Source organism: Mustela nivalis, assembly GCF_964662115.1.
Source record: "Mustela nivalis genome assembly, chromosome: 16".
Taxonomy (NCBI): Eukaryota; Metazoa; Chordata; class Mammalia; order Carnivora; family Mustelidae; genus Mustela; species Mustela nivalis.
Genome location: NC_139035.1, coordinates 21,410,966 through 21,435,148, shown reverse-complemented (window position 1 = coordinate 21,435,148; position 24,183 = coordinate 21,410,966). Strand labels below are relative to the sequence as shown.

At 35.4% G+C, this 24,183-nt stretch overlaps 1 protein-coding gene across 3 annotated transcripts in view; it reads right to left on the bottom strand.

The window, feature by feature from the left end:
- Positions 1–24,183, bottom strand: part of HMCN1 (hemicentin 1) — a gene marked incomplete at its 5' end in the record, with an annotated part of 468,943 nt that overhangs the window by 113,581 nt on the left and 331,179 nt on the right. For all 3 annotated transcript variants that reach the window (XM_082702942.1, XM_082702943.1, XM_082702944.1), the window contains 9 exons: positions 337–450; positions 1,754–1,927; positions 4,880–5,071; positions 11,034–11,120; positions 11,717–11,830; positions 17,149–17,316; positions 20,417–20,698; positions 22,112–22,273; positions 23,274–23,396. In XM_082702942.1, coding sequence (XP_082559068.1) covers positions 337–450; positions 1,754–1,927; positions 4,880–5,071; positions 11,034–11,120; positions 11,717–11,830; positions 17,149–17,316; positions 20,417–20,698; positions 22,112–22,273; positions 23,274–23,396 — 1,416 coding nt within the window. The remainder of the gene's footprint in view (positions 1–336; positions 451–1,753; positions 1,928–4,879; positions 5,072–11,033; positions 11,121–11,716; positions 11,831–17,148; positions 17,317–20,416; positions 20,699–22,111; positions 22,274–23,273; positions 23,397–24,183) is intronic.

The window sequence follows — 24,183 nt, the reverse complement described above, 5'->3', positions numbered from 1 at the left end:
TAGAACATATACACTTAAGTAACAATTTTGTGCACAGAAGTATTATAACTCAGCCCAGGGTATTCCCAGAAGGAAAAACAGAAATGTAAGAAAAGGGCCACTGACAACTTCTCCAGTAAGAGGTTAGGGAGCAGACTGAATGGGCTATTCACATCTTAGAAGTTGAGGACATGGGTACAATGCTTAGTATGACTTCCATCTTAATGAAGCAAGCTACATAAACAATAAACTTCAATGATGAGTATAAGTAGTTATGAACCCATAATAAAAAACAAGATTGAAAAAGTTAGAAAATTTGAAGAAAATATGAAATGTAGTGTTTTTTGTGGGACTTACTGTAGACCTTTACTTCATAGTGCTTTATCATTTCCCCTGCCTCATTAGTGGCTATACAAGAGTATCTTCCAGCATTATCCTCCTGTGCATTTAGGATCTGCAGAGTCCTACCTCCTGAAAAATCATGAACACCAAAGAATCTCTGAAGTCATAGTCGCAACAGAGTATGTACAAAACACCAGGGTTTTTAGTTCTCACCATTAACATATTTCTTTTTCTATGTGCTAATTCTATACTAGATATTTGACACAAGACAAACTACAATATAGATGGGCACTGCATGGTGGACAAGGAGTCAGTAAGTCCTTGATGACCCTCTATGATAATGACTCTCATGTTCATCCTGATCCTCCCATGCCTCTGCACATACTCTGGCTAAGGTTTTTACTTCACTCTGTTCATAAATATATCTTCCACCTTAGTCATCTTCTTCTCATCTGACTCAAGATCAGTCTATCAGTAGAGACTGAACTTGCTAAACTCAGTTTGTATTATAGTACATTTCTCCTTAAAAATCTTCATTGGTTCCCAACTGACTAAAATATAAAGTCAAAACTCTTTAGTCCAGGCATTCAAAACACGATTCCAATGTTCCTTCCTGACCTTTTCTCCAACCCACCTCCCACCCTGCCACACACACACACACACACACACACACCGAAAATTTCCCCACTCAAGTGGAAGGTGGGAGTCTACATATTATTACTTGCAACTAGACAGGCCTTTGTACATCTATGTGCCTTTCTCACTTTGTACCTTTCCCATAGTCATCCTGAGGGATCTCAAGTCACTCATTTTCAACCAACAAAATTATATACGTTTCTTTAAGGGCTGGTTCAAGTTCCAACTGCAACAAAGCATTTCCTGGTCACTTCAGCCCACAGTGGTCATTCCATCTTTTGAATTTTTTATATAAAATTTGTCACTACCTCATTTATGAAGTCCCATGATTATTCATAATTCATGTTGTTAATTAAATTTTATACGTTATCTCCCTTCCATCTAAAAATGTAAATTTCTTAAAGCTGGTGATAATGCTTTTTAATTCTTTCTATTTTCATACATTTTGCCAAGTAGTAAAGAGAAGTAAATAAGCTATCTCAGTTTAAATACCAATTCTCCTTATGGTTCAATTCAACAAGAAATGAATTTCTACTCTTTTTGGTGTTCCACATTGTATTTAATCAATTAACAAATTGTGGTATTTATTCGCCTTTTATTTAGAAACATTATTGGTCTTCCAAAAAGTAATTTTACTTTAGATTATAAGATCTATATGAATAATTAAAAAATTAAAATGCCAGTAGTATAACATAACTAAGACACAAGTACTTTTATAAAAAGTTACTAGTGATTCTTTTTTTTACAATAGTAGATGGCACAAATGTATCTTGTGCATCTAAAGTAAGCTAGTTACCTGGAAGAATACGAATATTTCGGTTGGATTCTAAAGGTGTTCCATCCTTAAACCAGGTGATGGTGGCTGGAGGATATGAATAAGCTTCACAGACCAAAGATGTGGGGCTGTTAAGGATTACGGTGACATCTTCAGGGCTACCGTCACTATCAACGCCAGCAATTGTAGGAGATACTGAAATAGATTTAAAATGTGATTAAAGAAATATGTTTAGAAGTTTCCTTATTTATGAATTTCTAAATTTCACTATACTTATTTTTTTTAGATTTTATTTATTCATTTGTCATAGACAGAGATAACAAGTAGGCAGAGAGGCAGGCAGAGAGAGAGAGGAGGAAGCAGGCTCCCAGCTGAGCAGAGAGCCAGATGTGGGGCTCGATCCCAGGACCCTGAGATCATGATCTGAGCTGAAGGCAGAGGCTTTAACCCACTGAGCCACCCAGGCACCCCCTTCACTATACTTATTTGTATAATTCTATTTCCTAACAATTCCAGAAATAATTGGTTCTTATTCTACATGAAAGGAATAACAACTTCAAAATGGAGTCATGGAAGAGAAAACACAGAAAAAAGGAATTATAATACAGCATAGTAGGGCAAAAATGAGAATTCTGGTATAGGATACATGGAGGCATAACATTCAGTTCCGTCCGAGGTGTGTGGTGAGAGGACTCTCATCAGGGAAGGCCTCCTAAAGGAAAAGATTGCAAAGTGAGCCTTAAAGGATTAGTGGTGGTTAAGTGAAAGAAGGGAAAACTTGTAGGAAGAAAGATCATATTGGGGGCAGAATAGTATAAACAATGAGGGGCAAGCAAGGAATATATTAATGATAGATTCAAGGGGGTCAGTGTTGGAAGCGAGGATAATGGAGACAAGTTCATTTGTTCCACATAAGATAATGAGGGATCGAATTAAAGGAAGGCATAAAGAGGCAGGAGTGACTACAGAAAAATTTAGAATGTCAATTAGCGGCACCAGATGATAGAATTTGGAGGCAAAGGAAAACCAAAGTCAAAGATGACTTCTAGTTTTCTTGCTTGGGAATGTAGGTAAACTGCAGTGAAGCAATAAAAATAGAAAATATGGAAAGATCTGCTCATTTTGGAGGGAAGAAGTTTTGTTCAGTTCTGAGTATTTTGAATTTAAAGTGCTCATGAGAATTCCAGCTAGCAATGTCCAACAAGCAATTGCATATAGAAATCCAAACTTGGGAGAAAGATCTGGGTTGAGGTATGAATTTTAAAAGAAACTGTCTATAGAAGATAATAGTTAAACCTCGGAGAATTAAGCTTATTATTTGAAGATAATATCTAGAGTAAAATGAGCAGTGAAGTAATGACAAAATGCTAAGGTACCTAATGTTTGAGAGATGGATTACAGAGAAGTCCATAAAAGAGAGAGAAAAGAAGCCACCCAAAGTGTGCAAGGATAACGAGAGAACACTGTGAAGGAAAAGAAATAATGTCTAAAACATTAAAAAAGGATGGAGAAATATTTGTTGGATCAAGCAACAGGATAATCTTTGACACAAGCATTGAAGCATGGCATGGGGAAAATCCAATTTAGTGTGACAAGAAGGATAGACAAGGAATGGTTACAACATGAAGTCATGTAGAGAGTAGAAGGTGAAGCTGTAGGTAAGGTGGCTGGTGAGAATGACTGACATATCATGAGACAGGGTTAAGGACATAAATATGAGTAGTATCTGTGAACAAGAAGGAGAACTCACCTTCTGGGGAAAGAAAGGGTAAAGACCTGACTAGACCAGAAGTTGCAAAGGCACATACTTAAACAACCTCAACTTTATTAACTTTATGAAGATGGTGGAAGTCTTTGATTCAGATCCTTCAGCCTTCAATGAATAAGGGAGAATGACAAGAAACAAGGAAGTAACTAGGAAGTGGGGATTTGGAGGGTGTGGTCAGATGGCATGACTTGGGATAGTTGGGATAAAGAAAAATGATCTCCACTGGAGAGAGCTCTAGGAAGCTAGTGTCTCTTAGGAAGAGTCAGATTGCAATTACAGCAAGAAGCTGGAGAGAATACTGAAACGGATTTCCAGAGTATAGGACAGAGTATAGGATTTGGATATGAGTTAGTACTGGGAAGTGAATAAGTGGTGAAAGGAAGGAGGCATGAGGAACTTAAAGCTCTAAGAGAGACAGTGAATGAGCTGCAGAAGAGGAGAGGAAATCCAGGGCTGAGCATTTGTCTTTCATACCCTGATGGGTGTGAGGGAACACAGGTATTTTTTAGGCAACTGGCTCTTGAACTCCCAGTCATACTTATCCAGTATCTGTTATTCAATGCTCTGTCAGGTGCTGGGGCTAAATCCTTTACAAGGTAAAAGAGGTTCTGCCTTTTGGAGCTTATTTTTTATATACCATCTATATATACTATTCATTTGACACTTATATATTATCTATTATTTTGATCTAATTTTTCTTGCATATGTATCTCTTCTCTTATATAGTAGTTTCCTATGCATAGGACTGTATTTTCCCAAAAGAATCTGGGCAATATCTACAAAAACCAATAAATAAAAATTGCAAAGCACTGCATACTCAAATGTAGGTTAGTTGATTCTAGTAGAACAAAAAGTATTTTGATATTAGTAATAAAATATAACACATTCAGGTGGGGCATTTTAAATTTCAAGACATGAGCAGAAATTAAAAATCCATTTTAATGTCATGCCTGAGATATAAGCATAACTGATGCTGTAAGAACTGAACGTTCAGTTATTTCATAATTCCTAATCCACAAAGACTGTCCCATTAAGAAAGGATAAAATACATCAGATTGAGCCCCTTGTACTGTTGACCTGTTTCTCTCTGATCAACATACATTTACCTTTTACTATTGCATTTTTTACATCTGTCTTATTCACAGTTGTGTCTCCAGCACTAAACATAGTTCCTGGAACATAGGTGGTATTCCAAATGTAATGAATAAATTTATAAATATGTGAATTAATTAAAGAAAGACATCAAAATGTACATAAGCACTAGTCCTCCTTAAATAATGAAATTCTATGGCAGAAAAATTAAAAAGAAAAAGAAAAGAGGTAATTCAGCAGACAGTTATGTCTGATTCTTCAAGATGTGAGGCAATATTTTTGCTTACCCAACACATTAAGACTAAAACTTTTGCTCTTGTCGCCAGCTGTATTAGAAGCCAAACATGCATATCTTCCAGTATGTGACACTTGGGCATTGGTAATTTTAAGAAAACGGCCACCAGACATAATGTGATGAGTGTCATCTTCTAGGAGGAGTTGTCCATCTTTGTGCCATGTAATTTCTGGCATTGGATTCCCTGTAACAAAAAGCCACTTCTGAGAGATGGCTAAAAATTATATGCCTACAACTGATAATGAAAAGAAGGCATTTTCACTCATTTTCCTTTGTATTTAATACTACACTTATAAAACAATGCAGTAATCATTCATTTTAAAATAAATTTGTAAACATAATTTATAATAACATTCATGCCATAATTTTTTAAATTCACAGATTACAAGCCATTTTCAAGTGAAGATTAGTTTGATCTATAAGTGAAATAATTCCAAGTTAGTCTTTGTGTTTAGTTAAATAGTAACATATACTTTAAAAAGAATGAGACATGCATTTTTATTAAAATTATTACTCATAAATACATTCACATTAAATTTTTAAAGGTTTTATATTTTTGAAAGCAAGCAATAGAAAAGGAAAAACTTTGAAATAAACAATTCAACAAATAGATACTTTCAGTTTATACCAGGACTCTAGCATACATATATATAATAGGTAGATAGGGATACAGATATATTAATTATTCCTTTAATGGAATAATTCACCTATGGAAAAAGATCTTTTTGTTTCAACATGAGACCTATGTTAAATATTAATTTTTAAGTTGCTCCAATAATTAAAAAAATTTAAAGCCATAAAAACAAGTTCTATTAGGAAAAAGTACTAGGATAATATATTAAAATTGGAAGGCTTGGTCATACCAACCATGGAGCCTGTTCTATAGCCCTACCCAGGCAGGAAATTTGCAGGCCTGCCCAACTGCTGAAATATAGCACCCAGTCCCACCTGACGAGGAAGCCTAATCAGAGAATCCAGGCAACCACAGAACCTATCCTACAGCTGCACTCAGTCGAGAAACCCAGTGAGCAGAACTCTCCAACTGTTCAACATCAAACCCTACCTGCTAACTTTAGGGCTCAGGCAGAGGCCTCAAACAAATGGAGACCATAGAAACAAGCCCCATCTGCAAGGATGCTACCAGATGACCCATGAAGAACACCAAGCTGTACTGACTGTTTTTGCCAAAGTGAATCTATAAAACCTAGAAGAGGAGACCCTTGACTCCAATGTGCAGATACCAATGCAAGGAATCAGGTAAAAAAGACACCATCAAAGGAAACTAATTAAATTCCAATAATGACCCTAAAAAAATGGAAATCTGTGAACTAAGTGTCTGACAAAGAATTCAGAATAATCTTCTCAAAGAAGTTTGGTGAACTAGAAGAACACAAACAACTAAAGAAAATTAAGAAAACAGTGCATGAACAAAGAAATAGAAACCATCAAAACAAACAGAATTCCTAGAGCTGAAGAACTGAGTGACTGAAGTAAAGAATTCAACAGAGAGCTTCAACAGTAGACTCAATTAAGAAGAAAAAAGAATTAGTGAACTAGAGGATAGTTTATTAAAATTATCCAGTCAGAAGAGAAAGAAAAAATGAATATGAGAGAAAGAGAGAAAAGAAAGAAACAAAGAAAGGAAGGAAGGAAGGAAGGGAGGAAGGAGAAGAGAAAAGAAAGGAAGAGAAGGGAAGCAAAAAAAGAAAAAGAAAAAAACAATATTTATAATCATATTTTCAAAAGTCAAAGACAAAGACAGAAGTTGAAAGCAGCAAGAGAAAAGTATATTACAAGAGAAAGTATATTACAAGGGAACCCCCATTGACTTTAGGCTGATTTTTCAAAAATAAGACCTACTTTGTATGCCAGAAAAGAATAGGATAATATATTCAAAATATTAAAAGAAAAAGGAACTGTCAATCAAGAACACTCTAGCTGGCAAAGTAGGAGGGCAAGATAAATATTTTCTTGAATACACAAAAGCTGAGGCAGTTCATCACCACTGAATCTGCCTTTCAAGAAATGTTAAAGACATTCTCAAGTGGAAATGCAAGGATTATAATGTTGTAAAACATATGAATGTATGTACAAAAAGTCACTGGTAATGGAAGATATGTAGTTAAAATCATATTCTCTATGATTGTAATGGTGGTGTGTAATTCACTTACGACTCTAAGAGTTAGAAAGTGAATGTATTTGAAGTAATCTTAAATACAATAACTTGTTATTGGATACATGTAAAGAGTATAAAAACTGCCACATCAATAACCTAAAATGTGAGGGGGAGAGAAGTAAAGTAAAGTAAAGTAAAGTTTACATATACTGTCAAAGTAAAGTTGTTATCAGCCTAAAATAAGATATAAGATATTTTATGTAAGCCCATGGTAAAACAAAACAAAACAAAAGAAAAACCTTTACTAGTTGAACAAAAAATTATGATAAAGGAGTCAAAGCATATTGCTACAAAAAAGTCATCAAATCACAAAAGAAGATAGCAGGGGAAGAGGCAAGGAATAAAGGATTAACAAAACAACCAGCAAACAATGAACAAAAGGCAATAGTAAGTCCTTACCCATCAATAATTACTTTAACATAAGTGGATTAAATTCTCCAGAAGACAGAGGTTGACTGAATGCATTATAAAAAACAAGATTCACTAATATTGGACCTATAAGAGACTCACTTTAGCTTCAAATATACACACAGACTGAGAGTGAAGGGATGTAAAAAGATATTTCAAGCATATGACACCCAAAAGAAAGCAGGAATAGCTGCATTTATCTCAGACAAAATAAACTTTAAGCTAAAAATGGTCAAAGGAGACAAAGAAGGTCATTATGCAATGATAGAAGAGTCAATTCTCAGAAAGATATAGTAACTATAAATATTTATGCACCCGACATTGGAGCAACTAAATGTATAAAGCAAGTACTAATAGAACTAAAGGGGGAAGTGAATAGCAATACAATAACAGTTGGGGACCTTAATACCCACTCTCAATAATGGAAAGATCATTCAGACAAGAATCTATTATGAATAAATCTAACCAAGGAGGTGAAAGTTACCTAATGATGAAAGGAGTTGAAAAAGACATGAATAAATGCAAACATATCCTATACTCAGATTGGAAGAACTAGTATTATTAAAGTGTCCATATCACTCAAAGACATTTATTTTCAACATAAAACACAAAAGCAAACAAACAAAAGCCATTTATAGATTCATTGCACTCACTACGAAGATTCTAATTACTTTTTTATAGAAATAGAAAAAATAGTCCTAAAATTCATTTGGCCCCAAAGACCAAACAGTCAAAGTAATTCTGAGAAAGAACAAAGCTTGGAGGCATCAAACTTCCTGATTCAAAACTATATTACAAAGCTAAGGTAATCCAAACAGTATGGCATTGGCATTTAAAAAAGAAACATAGACCAATGGAACAGAATTATGCACAAAGAAATAAATTCAGGCATATATGGTCAACTAATATTTGGATAAAGGACCCAAGAATAGTCAATGGAAAAAGGTAGCCTCTTCAATAAATGATGTTGGAAAAATTAGATATTCAATGCAAAAGAATAAAACTAGACCCCTGTCTTACACCATTCACAAAACTTAACTTGAAATGGATTAAAGACTTAAGTGTAAGATTGGAATCATAAAACTCCTAGAAGAAAACATAGGCACAAAACTCATTGACATCAGCCTGAGAAATGATTTCTTGTATATGACACTAAAATCACAAGAAAAAATAATAAAAATAAATAAGTGGGAGTCCATGAAACTAAAAATCTTCTGCCTAGCAAAAGAAATCATTGACAAAATAAAAGGCAACCTATGGAAGCAGAGAAAAAATTTGTATACCACATATCTGATGAAGGATTAATACCCAAAATACATAAGGAACTTAATAACAAAAAGTCAAATAATATAATTTTAAAAATTGGCAAAGGACCAGAATAGACATTTTCCCAAAGAAGACATACAAGTGGCAAACAGGTACATGAAAAGATGATTAACATTACTGATCACTGGGAAATGCAAATAAAGACCATAATGAGATATCACCTTACACCTGTTAGAATGGCTATTCTCAAAAAGACAAGAGATAACAAGTGTTCACGAAAATGTGGACAAAAGGGCAACCCTTGTGCACAGTTAGTGGAAATGCAAATTGACATAGCTCCTACGGAAAACAGTACGGAGATCTCAAAAAATTAAAAACAGAATTACCACATGATCTAGTGATTCTCCTTCTGGGCATATATTTGAAAATACTGAAATCACTATTTTGAAAAGATATCTGCCTTACAATGTTCACTACAGCATTGTTCACAATAATTTAAATATGAAAGCAACCTAAGTGTCCATTGACAGGTGAATGGATAAGGAAAACAGGGTTTCACAATGGAATGTAATTTATACATACACAATGGAATGATATTCAGCCATAAAGAAGAAAGAAATTCTGCCATTTGCAACAGGATGGATGGACCGTGAGGGCATTAAGCTAAGTGAACAAGTCAGGCAGAGAAAACAAATACTGTATGATCTCACTTAAGTGTGTGACATGATTAAAATCAAAGCTCACAGCAACTGAGAAAAGACTGGTGCTTGCCAGAGACAGAAGAAGGGGGGAAATGGTTGAAGGTGCTCAGAAGGTACAAATTTCCAGTCACAAGACAGGTAGGTTCTGGGCCTGTAATGCATAGCACGGTTACCACAGGTAAAAATACAGTATTATAAATTTGAGAGATGCTAAGAGAATCGATCTTAAAAGTTCCTTCACAAGAAAAAAAACCTGTAACTACGTGAGATGATGAATGTTTTAAACTTATTGTGGTGCTCATTTTGAAGTATATATTCATCTTTCTATCTATCATCTATCTGTATACATATAATCATTATGTTGTACACCTTAAACTTAAACATTGGTATATGTCAATTACATCTCAATAAAACTAAGAGAAAAAATAAAGACTAACTGAAAACCAAATGCCAATGTAAAAAAAAAAACACCAAACTAGACCTCAAGGGGAGGATGTTATAAAATTTAGTCAGCTGGTCTCTATGCAACAGTTGTTACTTACCATAACATTTCTAGGGGAAAAAAAAAAAGCAGGCTAAGTAATAGTATATAACACATTCTTTATATCCACCTTGCTTAAAATAGAAACATTTTCTATGCTTACTTAAATTTATTGCTCATGCATGGTATATAAACTATGAAATAAGAAGCTAATCAAATTTCCTCTAAAACGCTGGCTTTCTATAAGATGTTATTTGCTGCTCTCATTTTAAAACTCCATGACCATCTTACTAAAAACAAACAAGCAAACAAACAGAAAATTAAAAAAAAAAAAACAAAAACCCCCAATTAGACTTGAAAATGTCCTCTTAGAGATTTATTTCCTTTTACTACAATAATATACTGCATCACTAGTAAAGATGGTAAAATTTGTTTGTGTAGATGAATGGATCAAGAAGATGTGGTATATATACACAATGGAATACTATGCAGCCATCAAAAGAAATGAAATCTTGCCATTTGCGACAACATGGATGGAACTAGAGCGTATCATGCTTAGCGAAATAAGTCAAGCAGAGAAAGACAACTATCATATGATCTCCCTGATATGAGGAAGTGGTGATGCAACATGGAGGCTTAAGTGGGTGGGAGAAGAATAAATGAAACAAGATGGGATTGGGAGGGAGACAAACCATAAGTGACTCTTAATCTCATAAAACAAACTGAGGGTTGGTGGGGGGAGGGGATTTGGGAGAAGGGGGTGGGATTATGGACATTGGGGAGGGTATGTGCTTTGGTGAGTGCTGTGAAGTGTGTAAACCTGGTGATTCACAGACCTGTACCCCTGGGGATAAAAATATATGTTTATAAAAAATAAAAAATTAATTAAAAAAAAAAAGAAAGTAAAAAAAAAAAATTTGTTTGTGTAGGAGTATTCTTATTTCCACAGAATCTGAGAAATTTCTTCTTACACTTCCACTGGCCGCTCTCAACTAGAAATCAATTTCAAATGCTTATTATAGTAGTTCGACTTTTTCTCAACTAATTAAGATATATGGTGGAGAAATAATCAGTGAATGGAGAACAACACAAGTTCAAGAGCTAAGTCCCTTACCTGTCACTTCACAGGTCAGTGTAATACTCTGCTTCTCTTTTACCTTAACATGTTCCAATATATTTTCACCCACAATGCGAGGTGGCACTAAAGAAAAAGAAAATTAAATGAAGAAAAAAATCAGAAAAAGTAAGCAACAATTCAAACAGCATTGTTGTTATTCCAGAAACATCTATGTTTATATATGTATTAAGCTATAACCTTTAAAACAAACCCCCAAATTATCATTATTTGTTTACCAGAATAATGTCATAAAACTATTTTGATCAATTCTAATTTTAAGATATAAACTTATATGTCATGAATTCAATCATAATGAATTTTATTGTAACAGAAGTTATAAAGTCTGGATAAAAATGTCAACAAGTAAAAAAAATGTCAACAAGTTAATAAGAACATTTATTAGACATTTATTTCTCCCACTGTAACTCTGATAAGTATTCATGTTAAAAAAGTTATCAGAGTCTCAACAGTTGTGAACTGAAAAGACACAGCATTTCAGCCATTTTAACCTAACTGATCACATCCAAATTATTCTAACATTGAATTACTGCCAAGAGTGTCAGTCCAGGGGCCAACAAATACATAAATGTGAGATCAAGTTGTAGATAAAATTTAACTATATCCAGAATGTATTAAGCCAATTACATTGTTTTTCTAGATATTGAAAATTATAAAAATACCTAATACTGAAAGCCCAAAGATTTTTCTTTCTTCACCAGCTGCATTCCTTACAACACAAGTATACTGGCCAGCATCTTCTACTCTGGTCTGCATCAACCGCAGAGTCCTGCCTCCTGGGGAAGCAAACCACCAGATGACTCAAAAAGAAATCTGTGACTTTACCAGTTGGCCAAGTAATGTTCAATTTTGGATACAATTCAGTCAATATGCTTCAAAGGACTTTAACATTCATTAATATCAAGCTTTTAAAAAATCATATGCTTTAAGCCTATAGGCAGCAGAAAAGATAATTCAGAATTTTCTGGTTCAAAGGCTAAAAAATAAATACAAGGCTAGGTGACAACAAGCAAAAATATGGAGTTTCAGAGATGTGATGTTTGAACATAATCTCAAGAGGCAAGTATATATAAAGATTGATTTATTTATTTGAAAGAGAGAGAAAGAAAGAGAGAGCATGAGAAGAAGGGGCAGGGAGAGGGAGAGAGAATCTCAAGCAGACTCTGCACTTAGCGCAGAGCCTAACATGAGGCTCGATCTCTTGACCCTGAGATCATGACCTGGACCAAAACTAATAAGAGTCCGATGCTTAGCCGACTGCACCACCCAGGTGCCCCAAAGGCAAGTTTATTTTACTACAGGGAAGAGTTAAGAGACACTAATATAGGTAGAGTATGAATGTGGATATAGAGTAGAAAGCAGATGTGAGTTTGGTACTTAGAGGAGAGCAGGTGGAGCAAATAGAGACAGATGAGGCTAGCTTGGGTAATGGTTGGTAGATGCCTAGACTCTGTGGGCCCTTGAATGCTATGCTAAGGAGCCTGGACTTTACTGTGTTCACTTAAAGCTATGGAAGTGTGCAAACAAACAAACAAAAAAGACTTGTGCTTTAGAAGGACAGCTATGACAGGATGGTTGAGAAAAGATTCCCAGTTTGCCACTGATTGTGAAATGGGAATGTGAGAAAGGGGTCTACACCAGCATCCCAGATTGGGATGACATCAGTATGGGAGGAATGGGAGAAACCCCAAAGACCCGACTACTGGTTTTCAATGGCGTCTCGTGGAATCCTAGAATTATTTCGATCCAAGTCTACAAGGGGTTCCTTGATTCGCTTGTGCAATTCTGCTTTATTACTTTTTATATTTTGAACATGTATGTAATAAAGGTTACACTTCTTCATGCAAGAAATGCTTATATACTGAGAGGGCCACTCTCACTTGCGAAAGGGTGGGATTTGGAAAGAAACCCCATCGAAGGACAAACGAAGAGGAGCCAGAAAATGGGCCTGAAACAAAGCCTGCAAAGAACAAACAGGCCCTGACAGAGTCCTTGAAATCGTTTGAGAAGTAAGTTTTCAGGGAAAAAACCAAAAAAGTAAATCATGTCTTAGATTTCATAATGCTTTCCTATCTGGTATATTTTTGCTTGAAACCCTGAACTGGAACTAAAACAAATCGAAGTGGTAGAACATGAAATTTTCATGTGAATATTCACCGGGCTCTAGATTTGTCAGGAAATCCATCTGTTTTCTCTTTTTCTGAACACAACAAGCTGTCACTGAGCTTTTCCTAGAAACAACCTCCCCATCCTCAACTGGTTGAAAGGTAAACTCGGTAGTAACTTATTTATATAAACAAAGCTGATTATAAGAATTCATTCCCCCCCCAACTGCATTTAAATAAGGAAAGTTAAATACAGAAATTATCTAAACATGTCAAAAAAAACCACCTCGTGTTAATTAGACGAGGAGTCAAGCACTCACTGCTACTTCAGGTTAGTGAGACCATAACATGATTCCAGTTGAGAGATATTCGATCAGTACAGCCATTAAGAGTTACTGCTAGCTCTGTGAACCTCAGCCTCCTGCCTCACAATCTTTCCTCTCATTTCCTGGTCCTCTCACTTAATCCAGTGAAAAACAACAAAAGGATCGGACAGTAAGTTCTACTTAAATGGAGATGTTTCTTGTACCTACTAAATTCTTATAGCAGCTATCTGTTCTTGGCAGAAAACTCCCTAACAATGACAGGGTCTCCAGAAAAATACTGCTTTCAGAAAATCTGTACTTAAAGTCGCAGGAGAATTAATCTTAATGGAATAGAAGTGTACAGCAGACCAATGACCAAGCAAGTCATATGCCATTCATCTGATTCTCATTCATCTATTGCACAAGACACATGTTCAGACTGTAAAACTGAATGACTCCTTTGGCAGCGTCACAAGGTCAAATACTTTAAATGTGTTCACTCAAGGATCTCCAGCTGCTAGTCAAGAAAAACAAAACTAAATAAAACCAAAATGCCACTCCCATAAATCTATAATAAGCCAGAGTTCCTCACTCTTTGTGATAGCGGTACATTACAACGATCTTGCCTTTTTCATTTCCAGGAGCCCTGATGTAGCTATTATATTTAAAAACAGTCCTACTTTTTCAGGGATTTCAAGAATTTTAAAATGTCAAAGATATGAGGATAATCTCAAGACAGGAAGATAATGGGCTCGGGATTTTGGTAACCAAAGTGTAATAAAACCTTTGCCATTAGTATGCATTTCCTAAGATCAGCAGAGACTGGGACACCTGCGAAAAGGAAAACAGTGTAGTAAGGAAATAGGAAAATTTCCCAGGATAGGGACACCTAGACCTTTCACTCAGTTGTCTATGGCAATGGTAAACATATATTGGATGTTACCATATAAGTAGGTGCTATATTAACTGCTTTCCGTACATACATGGACCCATTTCATCTTTACAAAAACCGTAAGAGGCAAATACTATTAATATTTTTACTTTATAAATAAAGAAATGGAAGTTAGCAAAGTTAAGTAACTTGCTTGAGATCACGAATCTCATGAGAATTATGGGCAATAAATATAATAATGATAGCAATACATACTCTTCATCAAGTTTCTATCATTTACAGACCAACATCTTGAAAAAACAGAGGGACCTTATTTAAACCTAACTGAAACACTAGGAAAGGATCTTCTCTGAAAAAGCTCTTCAAAAGTGGAAATTTAAACTTCATTGGAACAAATTTGGAAGTAGAAGATTACTTATTCTTGAAAATAGTTCACCTCGACTTTAAACAATATAAATGTTTTTAAAGTTGCTTATATTCAGACCAATATCTGTCCCTAGAATCTTTCATACTGGCATTGCTTTTAACCTCTGGAACTAGACACGACCCACACAATCTTTTTCTATGCCATGGTTCTTCAAGTATTTGAATTTAATTTTCACTATGTAACCATAAGGTTTCACAGAGTTTATTTTTCCAGGTTAAATACAATCAGAAATGTAAATTATTTTGTAATAATTTACCATCATGGTTACCCTTCTTTGAAAATATTGTCAACGAATCCTTCCTCTAGTCTTCCTAATGAGTAAGTTGGAATACAACTGGTCTCCTCCTTTTTGTATTCATGAAAATATATTTTATTAATGTGGTAAAACACTGCATTTATTTTCTTGATAACCACATCACACTGTTAATGCATACTGAATAACAAACACAATTCAGAGATCTTATATGAAGAATTTTGAAGCTATATGTAACCTATATTTTCATCATTTAAAAAAAATTTATTTGTTTGTTTTAGAGAGAGAGAGAGTGCAAGCAGGGTGATGGGCAGAGGGAGAGAGAGTAGGAGAGAACCCCCTGCTCAGCTCTAGCCCAATGCAGGACTTGATCTCACAACCATGAGATCATGACCTGAGAGGAAATCAAGAGTAGGAGGCTTAATCCACTGAGCCACCCAGGCGCCCTTCATCATTGTTTTTTGTTTTTTTTTTTAAATGTAAGCACAGGAGTTTATTTAACTTTCATTTTGTTAGATTAAACACAAATGTTCCAGGGTGAGGTGTGTCTGAATTCAGATGTCTTCACTCAACACATTGGGTATTCTTCAAAGTGTTCAAGCCTTTTCTTAACCACAGCTTGGCAAGATTGTTTTCTTGGTCTGTATCCAAATCATTACTAAAGGGGCGAAGCGCAGACGCCTGGGGCATGGCGTCAAGACCCCTCTTTTCATGCTTGCACTGGTCCATAAAGGATAAGTTAATAGACTTCTTACATAATCAGATGAGAAATAAGCTGAATAATGATAAAGTCCTAACTCACAGGAAACTATCTTATCTTGGAAATACAAATCTCAATCAGATGAAATACTTGGTTAATGGAGATTTGTCATACAATATGGTTTGTTCTAGACTCTGGCTTCAATTTCAGCACTTCTTTTTGTCCTCACTTTTCAGATGGGTTGGTACTCATTGAAGCATGAATGCTCTGACGTCCCCATGATTTAAGTAATAAGCAAGTGCCAAGATTAATAGGATCTACAGATAACTGGAGATTCCTCTGACTCCTTTTCATGTAGCATCTGATGTCCTTCTAAATATTTTTTTCTTAATAGGATCATCACTAGAGTAAGTCACTAGATCAAAAAGAAAAAAATGGGCAGAGGACATGAACAGACATTTCTGCAAAGAAGACATCCAGATGGCCAACAGACACATGAAAAAGTGCTCCATATCACTCGGCATCAGGGAAATACAAATCAAAACCACAATGAGATATCACCTCACACCAGTCAGGATGGCTAAAATCAACAAGTCAGGAAATGACAGATGCTGGAGAGGATGCGGAGAAAGGGGAACCCTCCTACACTGTTGGTGGGAATGCAAGCTGGTGCAGCCACTCTGGAAAACAGCATGGAGGTTCCTCAAAGTGTTGAAAATAGAACTGCCCTATGACCCAGCAATTGCACTATTGGGTATTTACCCTAAAGATACAAACGTAGTGATCCAAAGGGGCACGTGCACCCGAATGTTTATAGCAGCAATGTCCACAATAGCCAAACTATGGAAAGAACCTAGATGTCCATCAACAGATGAATGGATCAAGAAGATGTGGTATATATACACAATGGAATACTATGCAGCCATCAAAAGAAATGAAATCTTGCCATTTGCGACAACATGGATGGAACTAGAGCGTATCATGCTTAGCGAAATAAGTCAAGCAGAGAAAGACAACTATCATATGATCTCCCTGATATGAGGAAGTGGTGATGCAACATGGAGGCTTAAGTGGGTGGGAGAAGAATAAATGAAACAAGATGGGATTGGGAGGGAGACAAACCATAAGTGACTCTTAATCTCACAAAACAAACTGAGGGTTGGTTGGGGGAGGGGATTTGGGAGAAGGGGGTGGGATTATGGACATTGGGGAGGGTATGTGCTTTGGTGAGTGCTGTGAAGTGTGTAAACCTGGTGATTCACAGACCTGTACCCCTGGGGATAAAAATATATGTTTATAAAAAATAAAAAAATTAAAAAAAAAAAAGAAAAAAATGAAATACAGAGAAATTAAGGGGAAACTGTGGCCATATGAAGCTAACCAGATTGCCAGGGTATGAAAATTTCTAATACCTGAGAGAATTCTCACAGAATTGCTAAGGCTGACAGGCCATCCATCTTTAAGCCAGGTAATGGAAGGCAGGGGAATTCCTGAAGCTTCGCAAGTCAGAGACACTGAGTTCTTTTCCACGACACTGATATTTTCAGGTATCCCATGGTTTCCTATGATGCTTGGAGGGGCTGTATGATAGAACAAATAAGGAAAGGAAAAGAAGTTAGCTAATATATATCAAACACCAAATCCTCAACAGCCTATGGTTAAGATAACTTCCATTGCCTGGTCAACATAAGCAAATAAGCAATCACAACAATGAGCTTATTAGAAGTAGCCATATTTTTAGTGTAACATTCCTGGAAATAAAAATGTTGCTTCTTCCCCACTCATAGCAGTAAATGACTTTCATATTGTTATTCTATTGGTGGTGAATGATTTTCTATGAGTCACTAATCTCGTCTGATAAATCTCTAAGTGGACACATGACCTTTTTATAGGCAAAATTTTCTAACAAGAATTCCAATCCTAAAAATAAGCAATCAAACAAAAAAATATGCTTAATATTGAAACTTCTCTTTTACATTCTGATTATGTTAGCTTTGGCTCACATATTTGCTTCAAACTACAGGATATTAATACTGGACTTTGTGCACATCCTAGACAATTCAGATTGTCTATGAAATTTATCATTATTTCTGTAGATTTAAAAATTGTAGGGGCACCTGGATGGCTCAGTCAGTTACCAATCTGACTCTTGATTTCAGCTCAGGTCTTGACCTCAGGTTGTGAGTTCAAGCCCCCATGAGTTAAAAATAATGCAATTCCTAGAGATTTTATCCAAAAACTGTTAGAACTAATAAATAAGTTCATTAAAGTTGCAGGATACAAAATTAATACACAAAGTCTATTGCATTTCTATATAATAATAATGAAATATCAGAAAGTGAAAGTAAGAAAACAATCCCACTTACAATTGCATCAAAAAGAATAAAATACATGGAATAAATTAACCATAGAAGTGAAAGACCTGTATGTTGAAGACTATAAGACAATAAGGAAAGAAACTGAAGAAGGCACAGATAAAAGGATTGGGGAATAATACTGACAAAATGTCCTACTACTCAAAGTAATATGTTTGTAATGCAATCCCTATCAAGATTCCAAAGGCATCTTCCACAAAAATAGAAATAAACAATACTAAACCTTATATGAAACCACAAAAGACCCAAATAATCAAAGCAATCTTGAGAAAGAACAAAGCAGGAGGCATCATGCTCTATAATTTCAAACTATTTTCTTAAGCTATAGTAATTAAAACAGCATGATATTGGCATAAAAACAGACATATAAATCAATGGTACAGAATAGAGAGCCCAGAAATGAACCCACTCATATATGATCAATTCATTTACAACAAAGGAGTCAGGCATATCTGCTGGGGGAAAGATAGTCTGTCTCTTCAATGAATGGTGCTGGGAAAATTGAAAAGCCAAAGGCAAAAGAATGAAATTGGACAATTACCTTACACCATACATATAAAAGAGTAATGGATTAAAGGCTTGAATATAAGACATGAAACCATAAAACTCCTAGAAGAAAACATAAGCCCTTTAACACAGGTCTTAGAGATGACTTTTCGAATGTGACACCAAAAACAAAAAGCGACGAAAACAAAAATAACTCTCGGGGCTACATCATAGTAAAAAGCTTCTGCACAGAAAAGGAAACAATCAACGAAATGAAAAGGTGACCCACTGATTAGGAGAAAATACTTGCAAATCATATATCTGCTACGGGGCTAATATAAAAAATATATTAAGAATCCATATAATTCAATACCCCAAAACAAGCAATCAATTAAATATGGGCAAAGATATGAATAATTATTTTTCCAAGAAAGACATACAGATGGTTAGAAGGTGCATGAAAAGGTACTTAACATTATTAATCAACAGGGAATGCAAATCAAAAGCACAATGCGATATTATCTCACACCTGTTTGAATGGCAATTATCAAAAAGACAAAAAACAGCAAAGGGATGATGAAGAGAAAAGAGAATCACTGGGCCCTGTTGGTGTAAATCCATGCAGCCACTGTGGTAAACAGGTTTTTTGAGGTTCCTCAAAAAATTAGAATTAGAATCACCATATGATTCAACAATTTTACTTCTAGGTATTTATATGAAGAAAATAAAAACACTGCCTTGAAAAGATACATGCACCCTCCTATGTTTATTGAAGCATTATTTATAACAGCCAAGCAATGGAAACAACCCATGTCCAATGATGGATGACTAGATAAAGGAATTAAAGGATATATATACATTGGGTTATTATTCAGCCATTAAAAAAAAAAAAGAATGAAATCTAGCCATTTGTAACAACGTGGAATTATCTCAAGGGCTTTATGCTAAATGAAATAAGTCAGACAAAAAGATAAATACTGTATGATCTCTTAGAAGTGGAATCTAAAAATGGGTATCAAGGAGGGCACGTGTTGTGAGGAGCACTGGGCGTTTTATGCAACTAATGAATTATTGAACACTACATCAAAAACTAATAATGTACTATATGTTGGGTAATTAACATAATAAAAAAGATACTGATAATAGTTTTAAAAAAACTAAAACTAAAAATAAATAAAAACAAACAAATAAATAAATACAACCAAGTTCATAGGTACAGAGAACAGTTAGCCATGGGGGGTGCGGGCAAACTATTTTTGTTTTTGTTTATAGTTTAAATAAACTGCACTAAAAAAAAAAAGAAAAAATTAAAATTGCAATTCAAATTATATGCATATGAGTAACTGTCCTTGAGTACATGTACACTTGGTCTATTCCTTTTGACATTTATGACTCATTAATTGGAATATTAAAGCTGACATCAGTACAACTCACGAGCAGCTGATACTGAGTCAGTAAATTCTAAGGAACCTAGGCTTATACTAACCAAGAGAGCAAATTTGGAAAACATAGAATCAAGGGCTATTGCTTGGGATAGCATTGGCTCAAAAGTACTTGAAGAAGACAATTAGACAATTAAACCTACTTTACTATGTGCTTTTCTGAGAGAACATCTAATGTCTGTTTGTTTCAGCAAGGGAAAAAATGGAAGGTCAAGCACAGAAGGATAAGTGATGAGACCGGTCCAGAGAAAAGGTATATATGCAGAAAATCATAGACTACAAATAAAAGATCCAATACTGACAGCTTGTGTTTCCCATCAAGGATGCTCAGATTATAATAGCCAGAGAACAGATTTATTGAGCTTCTTTATACTTACTATGTACACTTAAGTCATATTTTCTGTCAGTCATTCCTGCTACATTCACAGCAACACACACATAACGGCCTGTGTCAGATACATGAATGTTCTTCAGCTGAAGGATGCGACCTTCATCCAATATTTCCATTCCCCTTCCCTTCGTCAAAGGGCGGCCATCTTTCATCCAGGTCACTTTCGGCTGAGGAATACCCTGCACCTCACACTCCAAGGAAATACCCTTCCCTCGAGTAACAGTGATTTCAGTAGGGTGGCTGCCACTATTGGATATAGTTGGTCGAACTGAAAAAAAAAAAAAAAAAAAAAGTAAAGTAGAAAATATCTGCTTCAAGTCTTGCATAGGAATTTGTATCAGTCAAAGTTAAGGTCATTTTTGATGTTGAAACATAAAATACTAAGAAAAGGCCCAGGGCTAATTGACCTGGCATTGCTATACTGAGAAGCAGAATTCCTTTCTAATGTTTCTAAATGTGGTCATGCTTGAAATAAAGCTATCAACACATCAAGAAAAGTTTTGTGTTTGCTACTTTTCCTTATTTTTAACAAGTTATATGAATGCTTGAACCTATCTTTCATAGCCCTAATTTACAGAAGCCTTCCTAATATTAACATTAAAATAGATATGATAACCTCACTCACAATCAATTCCTTTCTTTTTTCTACCCTCTAGCCTCCATGACAGGAGTTGAAAAGCTGAGACTGTTTCTCAATCTTCCCTAAAAAGGAGGTGGCCACATGAATCAATTTGGGCCTATAAAATCTAAATAAAGATCTGCTTGGTAAGCGTGGGGGATGAGGGGAATGGGTTGGGAATTTTTTTGCTGTCCTGATGAAAGAAAAACATACCACTTCTTATCCTTATTTTTGCCTTCAATGTGGACTTGATACTACAGTTGCTGCAATGATCTTGAGACCACAGAGCTAGGAGCAGGAGAAGCCTAGATCTCCTGTCTTGATATGAGTACACTTCTGATCAACTCCAGTGACCACCAACCTCAGGCTTCTCATTCTGTGAGAGAATAAGTCTCTAAGTGGTTAACCCACTGATCACCAGTTATTCTGTAGATTTGCTGCTGAATTTACCTGATACTTATTCTAAGAAAAAAAAAAAAGTTAGACCAATTTGAATACATAGGTACGTGGGGGAAGAAAAATGGGCCAGCACTACCCATCTTGGTGGCGAGTGTCAGTCCTACTACAATCAAGCCATGTGACCTTGGTCAATCATGGGAACCTCTCTGGCCTTCGATGACTCACAAAATGGAGACAATAATTTTGTTTCACATCATAGTTCATGTAAAGGTTAAATGAGATAATGTGAACATTTAAAACACTTTAAAATCTTATATGAATTAAATATACTTTAAAATGAGGTATTTTTACATTTTGCAAATATACCCTATGATACAATGCCATCTCTCCCCATTCCACACATCCACTCTCCTGCCCACAATACATTACAGCCACATTGATGGTTCTTCTATCTGCATGCTGATGCAGTGCACAGCTGTGTTGTTAAATGAATAACAGACAGAAATAAGCAACTGTTCTTTATGTCAACACAGTTTAAATTTGTGAGTCTTATGATAGGTATATTATAGCCATATTGCCTTGAAGGTATCTTAAAGATATAAAGAAAAAGCAAAAAGGAAAGACAGAAAGATTAAAAGAAAGCCTGGCTAATCAATAATTTACTGTAGACTTGCAGATCGTAGTCTTTCTTTGCTGTTCCAGCAACATTCGATGCCACACATGTGTATAGCCCTGCATCAGATTTTTCCGCAACTGAGATCTGTAACTGTCTGCCTCCAGATAAAGTTCTGACTCGCCCTGCAGAATCAGTCAGCACTGGCAAGCCTGCAAAGAAAACAAAATGCCAGAATATGAAGCAAAAATATATAGCGTTTTGTGTACACACTCTGATAAGTAAATTTATTTACATCTTAGTTCAAAGACCTAAAAGACACCCACCATTTTTTTTTTCTATTCACTGAAAACGTTGGTACTTCGTATGTAAAAGACAGAAGACGCTGTAAAATAATCCTATGCAAAAAGGAGGAGGAGAAGGAAGGAGAAGAGGGGCAGGAGGGAAAGTAGGTATTTACCAAGATTGTCTTCGGCAAATTTTTCTTTCAATCAACATGGCATTTGAAAGTGTACTTAGAAAAATTAAGTAAAATCTTAAAACAGTAAAACAAATATTTTAAAAATCAACAAAAAATACTGGGCGCCTAAGTGGCTATGTCAGTTAAGAGTCTGCCTTCAGCTCAGGTCATGATCCCAGGATCCTGGGATTGAGCCCTGCCTTAGGCTCCCCCCTCATCGTTGCAAGTCTGCTTCTCCTTCTCCCTCTGTGGTCTTTCTCACCCTCACTGTCTCTCAAATAAATAAATAAAGTCTTAAGAAAATCACCTAAAATATAGATGATCTGTCTGATACTTAATAGATACAAAAAATATTTATTGATGAACAAATTGATAATTTGGTCAACCACAAAACTCAATCTTAACGTACATTGCAAAACTGTCACAAATACAGCAAAAATGTTATAGAAAATATTTTTAAAGCTTATTCTCAAGATGATAAAAATTCTTTGAATGGTGGATTCAGGTTATAAAGCAATCAACTAATACAGAAAAGTTAATTCCTTTCTGAAGAACATTTTCAAAACTGAAGATTTTCAGATAGATAGTCCAGAAGTTACCACGTGCTTTAATACAAAGCAATCATGCTATCTAGAATTTTATTTTGCAAACCCCAGGAAAACTGGTTAATAAACTGACATGTTTGTCAAACAACACATAGATTCATTTAACATTTATATTTAATTTTATAAATGTTGAGGATGAAAACTGACCTTTCTTCTTCCAAACAAGATTTGGGGGTGGAATACCACTTGATTCACACAATAAACTAATGAGATTCCCTTCAATGACTGTGAGTTGAGCACGTTCATCAGAACCATAAATATTTGGTGGTACTGAAAGAGGAAAAAATACTATATTATATTAACTTTACATAAAATTTCCTTAATATTTTACATATAAAAAAAAGGTTCCCATTCAAATGTCATAAGGGAATAAGTAGCCCTTGAGGTTGACATATCAATACTACATTAAAAGTCAACTGTAAGACACAGAATAAATACCTATTAGCAAACTTCCTGTCTTTACAGACAGAAACTTAACAAAATACTCAGAAGCTAATGTATTGTAGATAATTACACTTTTTGCATAAAAAAGCTAAAGCGCCTACCAAATTTACACTTAACTGTCATTTCTGCTCAGCCAGTTTTGATGTCTTAGCAGCTGAACAGAACTGGAAAATATCAGGCTTACAATATGATGGTAAAGGAGAGACATAGGGTTTGACCTAAGATATGGATATGTTACCTATTCTAGAATGCACAGCCTGCCTCCCCACTGTTCTCTAGTTTCTCTTTGGAACGTTTAAATGAACGCTGACTACCCATGATTCTCTCAAGGAGGTCGAGTCTGCCTTTGCTGGCTGATGTCTCCTCTCTGGTGGCCATATTATCAGGGGCAGATGCTTGCTCTTCCAAGCTCGTGGGAGTTGGGGAGTGGAAGAATCCTTCTTCCCCCTCAATATAGCTTCTAGTCATTGTTCAACTCCAACTGCCCCATGTGAAAACCTCCTCTTTTGAGGCTCATGCCCCCAATTTACTTCTTTTCCCCCCTTACCATCATCTGTGAACCCACCATTTTTTTTTCTATTCACTGAAAACTTTGGTACTTGTTTTTATCTTT